The sequence below is a fragment of the Corvus cornix genome, chromosome 5, assembly GCF_000738735.6.
Source record: "Corvus cornix cornix isolate S_Up_H32 chromosome 5, ASM73873v5, whole genome shotgun sequence".
Lineage (NCBI taxonomy): Eukaryota > Metazoa > Chordata > Aves > Passeriformes > Corvidae > Corvus > Corvus cornix.
Window position 1 is genome coordinate 11,574,742 of NC_046335.1, and position 16,204 is coordinate 11,590,945.

At 34.2% G+C, this 16,204-nt stretch overlaps 1 protein-coding gene across 2 annotated transcripts in view; it reads right to left on the reverse strand.

Moving 5' to 3' along the window:
* WDR25 (WD repeat domain 25) overlaps positions 1-16,204 on the reverse strand; it is a 60,484-nt gene that overhangs the window by 18,850 nt on the left and 25,430 nt on the right. For both annotated transcript variants that reach the window (XM_039552793.1, XM_039552792.1), the window contains exon 3: positions 7,186-7,333. In XM_039552793.1, the coding sequence (XP_039408727.1) occupies positions 7,186-7,333 (148 nt within the window). The remainder of the gene's footprint in view (positions 1-7,185; positions 7,334-16,204) is intronic.

Genomic DNA, 16,204 nt, shown 5'->3' on the forward strand with positions numbered 1-16,204 from the left:
ACTAACATAATTAAACCATAAGGATCTCAGTGTTATGAATTCTACATTACAGTGTAATAACAAAAAAATGAATGCAAACCTGAGCATCTTATTTACCTCTATACTCTTTAACCTCCTTCTTTTTCCTATTTTAAGCTGCTGCCTTACTATTTGATGAAGATATTAACCATTTTTTTTTACTTAAGTCAGAAACAATCACAATAAATTAATCCTAAAAGCTCAGGCTCTCCAATTAACACTTTGAAATACAACGCTCTCTCTTGTTGTCTCACTCCCCAAAGTGAAATTCAAACATCTCTTTTTGGAAACTGAGTAAAGAGTGTTCTGAAGAGTCCGGTGTTATTAGGTGCATACATGAATTCCATTCTACTGCCATGTCACAGAAAATGAGCAAGACTGGAATGCAGACAGGCTGAACAGCAGCAGTTAACAAACTCAGAAGGGAAGGATCACAATGTTACAGAAAGGAAACACTCCTATTGTCAGAACTAAAATTTATTCTCGATACACTCAGAAATTTAGGAAAAATATCCATCTGAGAGATGGATCAGATCCATGCACAAGATGACATGGGGCAAATTAGTTCATGCCATTCAGTAATTTGAAACAATGAACTCAAATCTTAGCCCTTTTCTGTACAAAGTTTGCTTTGTGTATTATACTACTATGAGCAGAATTTGTTCTTTCCAGGCTGTAATCCTGCTATGATGGAACCTACCCATAGCTTGGGAAATCCAGCTTCAGTGTTTGCTATAATCCTCCTCCACCTTTCTGGAAATCATTATTTACAGTTACATATATTTTTCTCTACAATTACTCAGTTTATTAAAATGAAATATTCAAATTTGGGGGGCCTTATTTTATATATTGCAAAAGATGGCCTTTGAGGAGAAGACTCCCTTATCCATAACAGGTATAATTCAGCAAGTTTACATGTACCTTTATTGTGTATATATTTATTGCATTTTAGTTCCTAAGGCAGCATAACCAACTCATAGACTACAAAATCATATCTTCTGAAAATATCTTTGGCTAATTGAGGGAAAATCCATACCACATATCATTTTCCTGTACAAGGGGTTGTTATTTCAAAGCAGAAAGCAAATGTTTCTCTAAACTCTTAATTTTCACAATTTCAGTAACAATATCTACTATATCTTTTGCAGTGCGTTTTATGTTCTTTAAAGGCTTTAATTCAATTCTCCAAGCCTTAAAGGCTTGCCAGTAACATAATGGTAATATACACAGTATGGAAAAAAAAAATCTTTAAAAATATCTTGAGTATATGTTTCTGCTCCTTTATGCAGCAGCCTACTGTGAAACTGCTCAACTATGAAATCAGATGTGTTAAAGGCTATTTAATACTGTGAATTTTTCACAGAACATCGGCACAGTTATTCAGCACAGGATGCTTCTGTAACTGTGCTTAGTGGTCCTCAGGTTCACACACCCACCTGCATAGCCTAAAAACATTTACTCCCTTACTCTAATCTGTAAAGGAAAGTGAAGCCTGACACGAGCAATCTTGCTTAGCAAAACAGATTTCTGTCTGTGTTTATAAAAAGACATAAGACAATATATACAAAAATATTTCATTACAGTCACAATCTCTCTCATGCACAATAGTGAGAAAAAACATTAGATTGATCAGACATCATTTGTTCTTAACAAATCGATACCGTCTGTTACTTCTCCATTCTTGGTGTGCTTAAAAATGGCCTTATTATTTTTTCAAGAACCTAAGTTATATTGACTACATGTTTTTCCTATTTTTTTTCCCTACATATTCACAAGTTCACAGCACGTGAAGATGTTTGAAATATTAAATCATTTTCTCTTTTAACCTTTAAAATGTCCCCGAAGTAGATATTTTTCTCTCTTCTTTTAGCAAAGACTTTATACCAGTGAGCATAAAAAGTAAAATGGTGTTACCTCCTAGCTGGAGAGTGACCTCTAAACTACATTCAACATATTTCCTGAAACTGCTGAATCTTGGGGGAAACCTTTGACCTCACATCTAAGGTGCCTGCATACACTCAAAAGAAAAAAAAATAAACAAGCAAACAAACAAACAAGCAAAAAAAAAATCAATCAAATGGGCTTTTTTCTAAGGTATCATATAAAAGCTTTCTGCATATTATAACATACTCTCTAAATAGTTCTGGGAGAGAAAAGTGGGAACAGAGGAATGCCACAGCTCTCCTGGGGTGATGTTTAGGTAAGAGAACTAAAACTCCTATGTGAACTAAAACAAGTACATTAAAAATAGCAATGTTATATCTATAGGATTATCAAATTAGAACAGAAAAAAATACATAGAAAAGAAAATTTGAACCATTCTCTTGGTAGGTACAAAATGTTCCATTAAGAAACTCTCTCTCTTATTATAACTCTGAGGAAATTATATTTGAAACCAAGCCCCGTCCATGAGCTTGCAGCATTTGGCAACTTAGGAAATGTGCCAAAATTTCTTGGAACATTCCCTCTGTCATAATATTAAAGAAATGAAAAGTATCTACAATATGCAAATAGTAAAAACCCAGCCAATGTTCTGCCTATGCTATTATACCAATTCATTTGTGACTAATGAAAAATCTACTGATGAATAAAACATGCATTCCAAAAATAAAATAGTTATAAATAAATTTTAAAAATACAATTACCCTTCCAAAGTTGGTAGAGCATCTCCACTGCATCTGGATGTAACAGAAGTTAAATGTCAAATGTATTTGACCTAGAATTGCTTTAAAAGCATTTTTTTTCAGTGCTCTCTGAATATAGCACTATTTAATACTCTGTAAATAACAAAGTGTCTGAACTACCAGTAATAGAAAACGACTGTGTGTTATTAGAGAAAAACAAAACCAGGGAGTCTCAGACTGCTGCATTATTATCACATTTGTGAAACCATTCAAAAGCCTTTATTTTTATAAAGAAATAATGTATACAAAACAGGACAATAAAAAATATTAATGAGTAACAGGCAGTAAATCTGCAGGTTTTGGATCTACCAATATTTATGAATCTCCATAGTGCCTGATGCAAACTGCAACTAATCACAGAACCACTCATGTGAATGACTCATGAATAACCTTGAGTTCCTTAAAAATTTATGCATATTTTGGATCAGACTCATACTCTGAACGTGTACAACAGCTTTTAAGAAAACCATATTTGTGGAGAGTCTTAGCTTCACATCCTGGTGTTAAGGCAATGGATGACCCTTGAAGATAATAAATGATGATCTACAAAAATTGAATTAAAAAAAAGACTTGCACAGCAACATCTATTATCTCTTATCCAAACCAGGGTAAGAGAACTCCTTGTACTGCATTAACTTGAATTCTTCTCTTGCCCAGTTCTTCATCACAGTATCATGTAGGTTGGACTTCCAGGGATCATCTAGTCCAAATCCCTATTCAAATTAAATCCAGCTGCAGCAGACTACTTAAGGGTCTGTCCACTGAAGTTCGTAATATCTTCAAGTATAGACTCCACATCTTCTCTGATAAGCCTGGTTTAGTGTTTGATGACCCTTGAGTTGAGCCAACAAGTTTCTATGTTCCTATATTTTTCCTTTGTCTCTTATCCTTTCACTGTACATCTCTGAGCCTGGTATCATTTTCTCTGTATCCTAGGTAAACACCTCCTAATCTGGCCTGGAATGACGTTGACCTTTGCTGCAAGAGAACACTTATGATTTATATTCATCACCAGGACTTCCAGGTATTTTTCTGCAAAGCTTCTTTCTAACCAGCTCAGCACCAGCCTGGTCTGTTGCATAAGATTATTCCATTCCGGATGCATGTCCTTGTTGAACTTCCTGAGATTCCTATCAGCCCATTTTTAATGCTTGCATTAAATTCTTATAGATAAGAACTTTCATTAAATACATGTGACAAGGGCAAGAGGTTTGATGGTGTAAAACTGCAGGATGAGATTTCATGGATGTATCTTCTAGCCTTAGATCAGGATTTCTCTGCCAACAACAACAATTCTGCTTCATGATTAATGAGATTTCAGTGTTTGCTTCTATTCTTCAGATATTCTTCTGATATTGTTCAGATCATAAAGATTAAAAAAATCACTCCAGAAAATGCAATATATTAGGACAAGGGATACCCAAACTAAAGTCCAATCTTAGAAAGAAAATTTCCTGGATAATTTATTCTAGTGCTGTTTGTTAAAAAAATGCTGATACATTCCTTTGAGAACTATCATAACTACTCTTCATCAGACTCCGATCAATTAGCCAGACTACAATTCTGATTTAATAGGGCAGAAACTATATTCCTAATGGAAAACCAACAGACAATGACAACAAGACCCCCCACAACTCAGCAGCTCAATACCATGCATGTACTAAGCTGTATTCACAACCTTTTAAACTTTTAAAGTCATGCAATGTAGACCATTAGGCTTCTTTTAGTGAAGGACATGTAGCAATTTTTATAACACAGATGTAATATATAAAACCTATACTGAAAACAAAGACAAGAAAGATTAGATTTTAGGAAACAACTGAAAAAATGTTGAATCAGATCACAATATACAAGCTACAAGAGCATAGAGCCTGAAAGAGAGCATTATTATTTATAAAATCCTACTGGCATGCCTTTACTACATTTAAACACACTGGTAGTGAGTTCACACTAGCAACAGAAAGTAATTAATACCAAAAAAGTATCTGAAAGTCCTCTGTGAAGGAACAGTTCTAACATCTATCTGAAGTTAATCAAAGAAGAAATCTTCTCAGCACCGATGAAGAGTGAGGAGGAATGAATGATTCAGTGAACTAATGTAAATCAAAATCTCATAGATGCCTTGGTGTTTTTCAAATGGAAATGAGGCTTTTTATATCAAATTGATTTGGATTCCAGAGGCAAACCACTTGCCCTGTTTCTCTGAACAGAACTGACTGAAATGTATGAAAAGAAGAGTAACTTTACAACAGGGAAGGAACTCAGAAACTGGCTTTCATACATAGGAAATCAGACTAAAATTCTGATCACTGATATTACACTTTTCCAAATGAGGTATGAAAGTCAGGTCAAAACACAACTGCAGTTCAGAGAAACTACAAGGAATTCTGTGTTCCCTAATTAAGGCAATAATGAATATCTGGTATTTCCAAATAGATAAGCATTCATTTTACACATACAATTTATTTAAGTAGCTAGAAACACTACACAACTCACGAGTCAGTAAGGAAAGAACCATTTATAAATTTATCTGCTTTGAAACTTAGTAAATATATTTTGCTATTGTTGTCATTTCCTAGAGAAGTATAAACGAACCACTACAGTCAACTTAATCCAGACTTCTATCCCATTACTGGATATTTAAGCCAAAGAGATGTTGGAAATTAAAGTATATTACTTAAATAATGTATCTTTGGAATTTGTGCTATGATTTTGGGAGATTTTTCCCAGAGTAGTCCCTTCAATGACTCAGACACACAAAATCTATTCAACTGCTGTAAATCCCATTACTAAGATAGCTACTCTGTTTAGAATTTTAAGCATTACAGACAAAAGTAAATCCACTTGGATTAGTAAGATTCAGTTATATGTGAGACTAGAAAGGTTGCTGTAGAAGTCTAACAAATTAATGACTTGGTATATTAAACTCATGTACTACTACACCAAATATACAAACCTCCTTTCCCCATTAAAAAAAGCTGAATATTCTCAAAACATTAGCATTCTGTAATATTTTTTATATTCCCACATTGCAAAAACTCCCTTCCTGCCATCATTGAATTTAAATACTTCTGGTACGACTATTGTTGAGAAAAATAAATTCTTAGAGCATGGAAAAGAATCTTTTTCTCATGTGAACAATATTTTAAAATTTTCTTGGCTGCTTTCCCAGTTCATCTGAATAGGACTTCTGCTTTCCAGATATTCACATACAATGTAATTCTTGCTTTTACACAAGAGAGAATCCTCCTAGACAAAAACTGCTTGTAATTTTTGTAAGGATTTCTATTGTAATCTTACAAAAAATATTGCACCTTTGCAGGAGTTAAACACTTAAAAATAAACTAAGTGGAAAAAATAGAATTGCATCTCTTCCCTTGACAAGGCCCCATTTTGGATCTAATTCATTTACACACACACTGAGATGTCCTATTATGCACAGCCCCAGTGAATGCTGCTGGATGCTGGTAACACACATTAAGGAGAGAAGGAATATAGCTGACAGAAGCACTTTAGTTTTTGAAGGAGACATGAGGAGACACAGCATCCAGGAAATTAGTTGTTAAGGTTACAACAATTAAATCCCAAATCAAATTCAAAAATGCATCAAAGCAAAACAAGTTCAGTCTCAAGGTTTCATACCAGAATTTAAATTTCTACACTCCTAATTAAGGTCCTATTCAGAAAAAAGAAAAAATCACCTAATTAACTTTAAGCACAAACTTCAACCCAACAGAGAATGAGATACAAGCCTATGTTTAAATTAAATATATGTATAAATGTTACTGAAGTCAGCCTTAAGAGGCCGTTCAAACGCTTTAATGAATGACCATGACAGAGCATAAAATAAACACAATTAATTCTATTCATCTGTGTAGAATCTGACAACAGAAATTACATGTGATCATGAACTCCAAGATATTTCAGTTTTCTCAAATTTCTCCAACTACTCTTAACTGCCAAGATACAATTTTTAAGTAAGGTCACATTTCAAGAATTCTAACTTTCATCTACAGATTTGTCTGTGGATACAAAAATGCTGCTAGCAAGGATTTTCTCACTATTTTCTAAGTCTGTGAGAGACTTTTTCTCTCTTACAGATAGTAGCAGAGTTCTGTAAAATGAAACACCTACAACCTTGAGAAGCCTTGTTTATGGTATAGTAGAAAAATATTTTGACAATGGATGTTTTAGGATTTTAGCCAATCACCCCCAAGGGGTGGCTGATCCTTGTCCAATTAGACTACGAAGAAAAAAGTCTATAAAAGAGTTTGTAAAATAATTAAATCAATCAATCTTGCTGCACAATTCGTGCCTTCTGGATCTTCTCTCCTCCTCCCTACGGCTGTGGGACACGGTGATATACCCGAGGGCATTTTTTAATATTTGTCTATGTTTTAGAAGAAAGAATAAGGCTAGCAAGATCCCAAGTTACCTTTACACAATAAAGAAATGGCTATAATGCAGTCTTCATGGCCTTTACCTGTTTCTACATCTGTTAAATGCAGCGTGGAATCAAAGCCCCCACTGAGGATCCTTCTTCCACAAGATGACCACCGGGCAGCTCGAACAGCACAGGAGTGATAGGAGTATGTTTTTAAACAGCAGCCTGTATCTACAGCATCCCATACCTTAAAAAGAAGGATAAGGACACCTTTACAAAGAATCACAGTATTTTTTTTTCAAAAATAATTAGCTACAGCAAATCATTGTAGTTGAGAAAGCTTTGCATTCTGAAGTTGTATCAGCTAAGCTGTAAAAAATTGTTTGAAATAATTGCATGGTTGATTAAAATTAGAGCATTTAATTAACAAGGTACAAATACATTTTTATTACTTTTGCTATTTCTTTAAATGTCTACATTGCTTTCAGTTCATATTATACTTTCCCATTCATACAGCTGTCCTACCTCTATGGAGGGATGTCTCCAAATAAATTTTACCTTTAAATCATTCTTCTTCCAAATTTTTGTCTCTATCATATCTTATTTTCCATCAAGTAAGAAGAATCCTGGCAGATTACAGCTTTCACATCTGCCTATACACAGGCTTTTATCATATTTCTCAGTTTGTAATTTCAAGTAGAATTTTACTTTAACTTCACTAAGGAAGCAGATAAGAATATTATCATGCAGCTACATGGAGATTTTTAAGGACCCTGAGTATACGTCCTCTCATTTGTCATTTTCTTCCGGACAGAACTAAGTTGATGCTGAGAATTTCTGAAAATCCTACTAGCTACCCAATGTTTATTGAAGTATATAACCAGTAGCATTTTCAGAACATAAATAGTCCTGCTCATATTTTAAAAGCAATTCTTAAAGGGACAGGCACTTTTTTCCAAATAATATATTTAAGAAAATACAACTACTTTGAATTTAGTTATGAAATATAGTTGACAAAAATTAAAAGCATATCCTTTTCATGGTTCTCTTTTTGTCACAGTTTTAAGATAAAACTAGAAGTTTAGCAACAAATGGCCCATATAAAGATCCAGTATGATCAGTTCTTTGACAGAAGGCTAAATATCAAAACTATTTAAATATGAATATTCTTCTTCAGTAAAAACCAGATTATAAAATACCCTGTTGGTTGTACAATATAATATCTATTGAGCTTAGAATGTGAAGAGAGAAAAAAAAGTGAGACTTTAGGCAATGTATTTTTATCTTCAATTATATTTTCTTCTTACTGGACAAAAAGGACTTGCTGACAGTATCATTACATAATGCATACTCAGAAGACAACATTCCCTTATTGAAAATTATTTTATCAAAGGATCTTCTATCACAAAGCAGAGTTCTGCAATACAAAGCAACCAATTATCATTAATTACTTGACTAGCCAGTAAAGACTGAAACCATGGTGGCCCTCCATATTCTACCCTATTCACAACTTTAAAAAACCAGGGAAATTTTGATATTAAACTGCTTTTGAAAGTAAGTTTCTCTCTTTTAATGAGTTTTAATGATTGTTTCAAGTTTCACAGTATCAAAAAAGGGTTAATTATGTCTTGGAGGCTTGGCTTCCTTAGGAGGAAGCTAATGAATGAATCAAGATGAAAGGAAAAACAGGTGGTACATGCTTCTGATACTTTCTGTCATGTTTTAGAGATTAAGTACAAAAAATCAATTTTCACAAGAAATGTAAAGTAAATTAAGTCCAACAGCACTTTTGAGTTCATGCTTCATTTGAAAAAGCTATATAATTGGAAATAACACATCCTTAAAGCTGCACATTTCCCTCCATTATGTGAGATGGAACAAGTGACCCACTCTTGTGGATGAGACAACTGACAACATCCCAAGGGACAATCTACCAAATAACACATTTCTTTCCACTGTTTTACTTTCCATCAGCTCTTTTTTGCCCAGGTAATGGTGGCATTGCAATGCTTTCTGGAATTAGAGCCACATGGGCAAGGCAGTTTTGACTGAGGAAATTCACTTAGTTTACTGCCAATTAATGTAAACTTTCAATTACGGAACCTGACTTTGAGGAAAAAAGACCAAGATTTAAACAAGCACTTAGGGGAGCACCTTCCCTCCTCAGGCCCCACTTCAGCCCAGTGCTTCCCCCTGCTGCTCCTACCCAGCTTCATCAGTTTTCACTGGGCATTATGGTGAAATGCTCAGCCAAGCAGTGAATGCTCAGCTGTAAGAGAAAGTGTCTGCCCCAGGTTACACGCACCATTCTGTGCCTCAAAGTGACAGAGATGTTAACCGTGTTACATGCACAAATGGAGAATCTACTGTATTTCATTACAAGGGAAAAATGCTTCAAATCCTATCAGAGGATCACTGCAAAGCCATCATCATGTCTGCATTTCCTTAGGGAACCTCTTAAACACTTCCCCATTCCTGTGCATTTCCACTGTTTAATCATGGTAAGTGAAAAATGTGGCTTGTGGGAGAGTTTGACCATACTCTGTCCAAAGCTTGAGAGGAATGTTGGCTCAGCTGCTGGTGTTTGCTCCATACAGGCAGCCACCATCACTGAAAAGAGGATCAGTTGCAAAGGGATGAGTCCTCTGTGTTTGAGTTTGCATCTCTCTGCCCAAGACTCAGAAGTCTGATCAGCAGATTCTCCAGGGTAATGGGTGTTTCAGGGTTTTAATTTCAACTGAGAGAGTCAAGTGTGTCAAGAATAACTTGTGTGGAAATAAAGGCCTTTCTAGTCTTTTTTTCTTCACTTGTTCCATATCCTAGGAACTAGGATCATTATAAACTTGCTGTTTCAAGTGAGTGATGTTGTGGATCATGTCTTTTTTGGGAAAATGAACATAAATTACAGCTTCTTTACCAGAAGAGGATCCCAAATATACCCTTCTGAGCAGCATCTATACATGAACTCATAAAAAGGATTTGTATTCAAATCCAGTCTAAGGCTGAAGATAAAGGCTACCACACCATAATTTAAGAAGTCATAGCTGTAAGAATTCTGAAGTAATTTTGTTAATAAATGAAGTGTCTTAGAACTATTTAGAAAATTTCACTTTTAATACCAAAAGCTGCTAAACTTTAAACATACCTGGTAATAAATACCTTTACAATGAACATTTATAGAATAAACTCCCAGATTTACATGGAATAAAGATTGTATTTAGTACAGAGTAAATTACTTGGGCTGGAGAAACAGTTCACTAAAAAATACAGAGGCTGAGGTATATATAAATCTTCCTTCATAGGCATTGAAACACATGTATCAAGTATTATAAGACTAGACATTATTATGCATCTGCCAAAGGAAGACATAATTATGTTAAATTATTTTCACCTAGAGATCAGCTGCTTTAAGTGTTGTAGCTTTACTTCAAAACTCAGCTTTCACAGAAACTCAGTATTATTTCTAGATGAAATACTGAATTCTCATTAAACCTGAGGTTGCTCTTTTATCTTGTGATGACCATTGTGATTTTAATTGCTGAGCAAAAAAGTTAAAAGCACACATTTCATCCTGCTACTCTGAAAATATTTCTTACTGCCACACACTCAAGCAATGTTATACATTATAAACAGTAAACAGTTCATCCTTTCCCCTTGTAACAATCACAAAACAATGAAATATGCAACTGTTATTAGAAAAATTACACATATTACCATACTACCTCCTCTAAATTTACAATTATTAACTAATTAATTATATAGTATTTGAAAGAAATAAACAGCCAATACTCATTTCTGACATAAAGATATCATGAAAACTTTAATTTTATTTTTTCCAATTTTATTAAAATTTGCTTTAATTTATCAAACTGGTTCATCTTTTACTACTATTTCTTACTCTTCTGTGCTTCACTATTTATAACACCAGATTTCCATTTCTTTTCCATAAATTGTTTTCCTTTCATTTCCTCTCCTATTATAGAAAGCATGGTGGTTACATAGTTATCTGTGAGGATTAATATATGGGGCCAAAAGGGCAGGTACAAACAGCAAAGTGACAAAATTATACTAGAGATTTCTTTACAAAAGCAATTTTCCTTTTACTTTCTCTGAGGCACATTGTAATTCAATTGCTCTTTCACATTCTCCATAGTATTTGGAAATAAAGGTTTCAGAAGATGTTTGCTTTCCTGTATAGCCTAGAAATGCTATGAAAATACTGTAACACATATTTTAGGTAACATAACCAGACCTCCTCATCCTCATCAGAAGTTCACAAACCATATAATCAACTACACAATATAAGAGATGAGATTTATTATAGATATGTTTCCAAATCCTATTTTCTGACTGAAAGCTTTCAGGAAAACAGCCTTTGAAAATAAAGTAGTTTGGGTTGAAGATAAAAACTCTCCTGGTAAGTCACATCAGAAAGCAGGAGAGGGAAAGCACTTGATACTCAAGTAAATAGCAGTCACGGAATAATGTTCAGGGGTCTGCTGCACTATCAACCAGCTCATAAGGCATAAAAGAAAGGCTTTTACCTTACTGATCATCCAATCTAGGGATGCATTCCTAGACAAAAGGACACAGTAACATATGCAGAGTAACCAAAGTAATATGAGAACTCATCAAGTACACCAAGACTGATAAATTAGGAATTGAGCAAATCTCTTTCATTGCCATACTATGATTATCTATGATGCACTTCCCTCCAAGCAATTTAGATTGCAGAAAATAAAATCCAGCAGCCTGACTTCTAGAAAGAGAAAGGTGCATCTATTCAAGCAGGCAGTCACTAATTGCACAGTGGACTTGAGAACAATGATTCAATTGTGATAAATTAGAGGTTGGAAGCAAATGAGGAATTAAGTTGTATGCATTTTGAATTTGCATGCATAAAGGAACTACAGCAGAGCCAGTCAAGAATACTAAACAAGAAATTAATTTCTGGAGCATGTGTAACAGAATTAAAAACTTTTTTAATGGATGGATTTATGTTAATTTCAACATAATATCCATACTAAAAGAACTCTTCTCCCCTTTATTTAGCCAAGTTGTGCCAAATTGTGTTACCAACTTCCTCTGTCAATGGCTCCTAATGAACTACAGTAAGAAATCATTTTAAACCTTATCAATTAATACAAGGAAGGCATTTAAGAAACAGGCCTGTTCAAAGATGATGTAGGATAGTACTGAGTTACGGGAACCATGAAAAAATTACTATGCTTTGACTAGAATAGATTCTGTTTCATTCCACAGCACACTCAGGTTGCTCCACAGACCTCTGAAGCTGAAAAGATATGAGCCTCTCCTTTCTCTTTTTTGGAACAGCACTGCTCTCTGATGTGTCTCAAGGAGACAAAACTGATTAGTTTTTTTACTTTGATTTTTAACTGCAGAACTGAATTCAGGTCTGAAAGATAATATGCCATATCTGCTAACATGCAGAGATTCAAGAGAATGGTACCCCCTGAACCATACTGTTTTTCTGATCTCATCAATATCTAAATACTGTAATTTCTAACAAATACAGTAGAGAAGGAGCCCCACACTATCTACAGAAAATATGTCTTTTCTAGTTGTCAAAGCAGGCTCAGAACTGTACTTTAAAAGGTTCTTTGGAAATCAATGGACCAGAGGTCAGAAATAGTCTCATGGAAAAATTATAAAAAGGTATCTCCTACTGCTACTGCTTCTTCAGATTCCCCAGAGCTGGATGAGGTGCAGCTTTGGGCAGGACTGCAAGAGCTAAAAGTGCCCCTTGCCTACCTCTAAGCAACAGCAATAAGGATAAGGGGCTACATAAACAGGTACATCCTTTTGTTCATAGAACTGAGACAAGAGAATGCCAGGAAGAGAAGCAATAAATAGCCAAGCATTAAAATTGGTAGGTGTGCCTAAGCCTCTCCAGCCATGACGTGAAAAAAAAAATCTGATCTTGAATGCAATATGTATAAGTTCCTAAACTACAGGAATATTTAGAATGTTTCATTCTTGTTTCAATTCATGTCTTCTTAAAATATTGAGCTAATTATAACTGTTGTAGTACAAAGCAAAATTTGTTGAAAGAACTACAAAAGAGATCATTTGAACTCTCTTGTATAAATCGCAGTTAAACCGTGTAAAAACTAAATTAAGCTCAAAAAAACCTGTGAGTTAAGGTGTCTTTGTGTATAACCTTCAAGTGTTAATAAACTTATTTTCTTACAGTTATGAAGGATGTAAATAGATGTTCAGATTGTTACATGGACTATGAGTGATGACATTTTGGACATACCAGTTTAATTTTTAAACCAACTGTCCTAAAAAAGAGTTTTTCTGCAGGATTCTGTATAGCTGGATAAAGCTAACACATTTTCAGATGTGTTGAACACTTGTTTCAGGAATGTTTAAAGTGTTCTAGGGAACATATTTTAAATGACATCCCTCTTCCTAATCTAGCCATGGTGTAAGAAGCATATATCAATGCTGTCATTTGAACATTTACAGATTACTAGCTTTTTTCTTGCGGCAGTTATAACTCAAAATGCAATTATTTTACTAATCCAAAGGGAAGAGCCAACTTTATTATTGCCTTAATATCTGAATAAGAGCTTGTATTTGGATAGCTTATTACTAGACAACCCTTACTACTGTAGAAACAAGAAGAATGTAAAGTAGAAAAATATAATAAATTCAATTAGCTGAGACACCCAGCACAAGGTCTAAATTCATTATTTTTCCACCAAAATTTTTAATATTAAATTGACTCAAGTATATTAATTAAACCAGTGAGGTGTAAAATCTTCTCTTTTATACAAAAAAAAAAAAAAAGAAAAGAAAAAACCCAACCAAACAAAACCCCCAGAAACAAAATCAAACAGAAACAAAATCAAACAAAAACCCAAAAACAACCCAGTATATTAGACATAAGATAGTTTTAATTTTGTAGGGGGCTTTATTCAGGCAGAAGCATTTTAAGTTATAGTACTTGTGGCATACTAGTTGGCACTACTACTAGAAACTACTCAGTGGTATGAAAACTGATTTGCACACATGTCAAAAAGCTTTAATCCTGGAAAATCCAGCAAAGTTAAAGTGTAAGCACTACATGACCTTCATGTCAACCATGCCTATGAAATACATTTCCAATTATTTGGTGTATTTTATTTTAATCTTCCCTCCCACAGAAACTCAGCAGCCCTTTCCCCAAGGAAGACTCCATAATCGTTGGTTTTGAAGCTTCATTTGGGTGGTTTTCCCATTAATAGGAAAATATAAACCTAATCAAAAGTGCACTTCGAGCTGCCAGCATCCTACAAAATTATTTTAAGAAAACACTAATGGACGAAGATAAAACATTGACATTTTCAGCTGGCAAAGGGAGGGACAAGACAAATAAAATAGAATTCTGTGAAAAGGAAACAAAAACCCCACACCACTGTGGTAAGAGCTACCCATCTGATTAAATACAATAAAAAAATATTCTTGGTAAAGCTTTAACAACAAGAGCTACTACACCTCACTTAAATAGACCTAACGATTCCTTACTTCAAAAGTTAACCTGTAACACACGGAAAATCTAATCAACCAAGGAAAAATGAAGACAGAAATAATTTTAAAGTATACAAACTGTCTGGAGTTTTGCCAATATAAATAATTAATGTTGCCTCCACAGGAGCCTTCCAAGTCAAAACTGGCAAACAGAACTCTTCAGAAAGAAGTAAATTATATTTTTAAAATGGTAACAGTAAGACACCGACCAATACTGATATAACTATTTCATAGACATTTCTATTAGAGAATTTGTAAATCATATATTCCCATTGTATCAAAATCGTCCTTAGGACATACTAATCTCATCTGTGAAAACTCTTTTTTTAACCATTTGATTCAGAAATGGAAAAAGTAAAGGAAACATGGACTCTGGTGAATTCCTATTTCTGGGCTGTCATTCATGTCTGGAATTACAGACAGGCAGGTGAGAAGAATAGCTGAGACCTTATTTCTATTTGGTGGTTTCAATATTCTCTCCCTGTTAATTATATGCAGATTCTGGACAAACAAGCTCAATACTCCAGCATTTCACAACCCTCTCAGAGGGAGGCCTGCACATCCAGGCATTACACAGCACCTACACAGAGTTGGTGTCCAGATGAAATGATGCTAAACATTGACAAGTAACACATGCACGGATGCAGCAACATGAACTAGCAAAATACTAATAACATATTCGAACACTTGATTAAAGTAAGTAAGTGCTAGAACATTATATAATTATTCAGAAGTAAGCCCTGCTGCTCTTATAAACTGAAGTTAGAGATTAGAATGAGTTTGTTTATAAAGAATGTTTACCTAAAATTAATATCTCTATGAAAAGAACTGAAATACTGTCGAAGTATGAACAAGTTCAGGGTGAAATCTTGGCCTGCCATGTTTTCATTTACACGAAAACACAGTTAAAAGTTTCAAAGTAACTCAGCAGCAGTTCTGAGTACTTTCATGACACAGCAACTCATTGTAAAATTTTATTTTTATTATGGTGTATTTGTAGCCGAGCCTTGAGCTGAAATTGTGCCAGGTTTATACTGAACTGTTTCTATTCAACACCTGAGCTTCACAAAATAACAAAGCTGAACAGTTGGTTTCTTTCAGGCTACTTGCAGAGAGTAACATAAGAAGTGGATATGCAATAATCTCCTTCTTCATGACTCCAAGCTTCCAAGCCACACATACACATGAAATTCTCCTCTTGGATGGCATATCAATTCCATACACACATTACTGTTATTACACAAGGCAGAAAAATTTTACAAATGTCAGTTACTACCATATAATTGCTGAGAAAGATGTGTAGAAGATACACCTAGTAAAACAATCAAAATAAATCTAATACTTCCCTTATTTGGCAGAATGGTAACTTATAAGGCTTGTTATATTTAATAAATGAAAAAATTAAGGAGACTCCTTTAAAGGAGAAGATAAAATAGCATTCTATTTTTTAAGTGTTATAATACTTCAAGGATCAATATCTTGCTTTAATTAATATCTTTGATCACTACTTAAAAGGGTTTTAAAGTTGGGGTGGTCTTTTTAAAGGCATGTTTTTAAAATTAAGCTTCAGAGCATTTTTAAA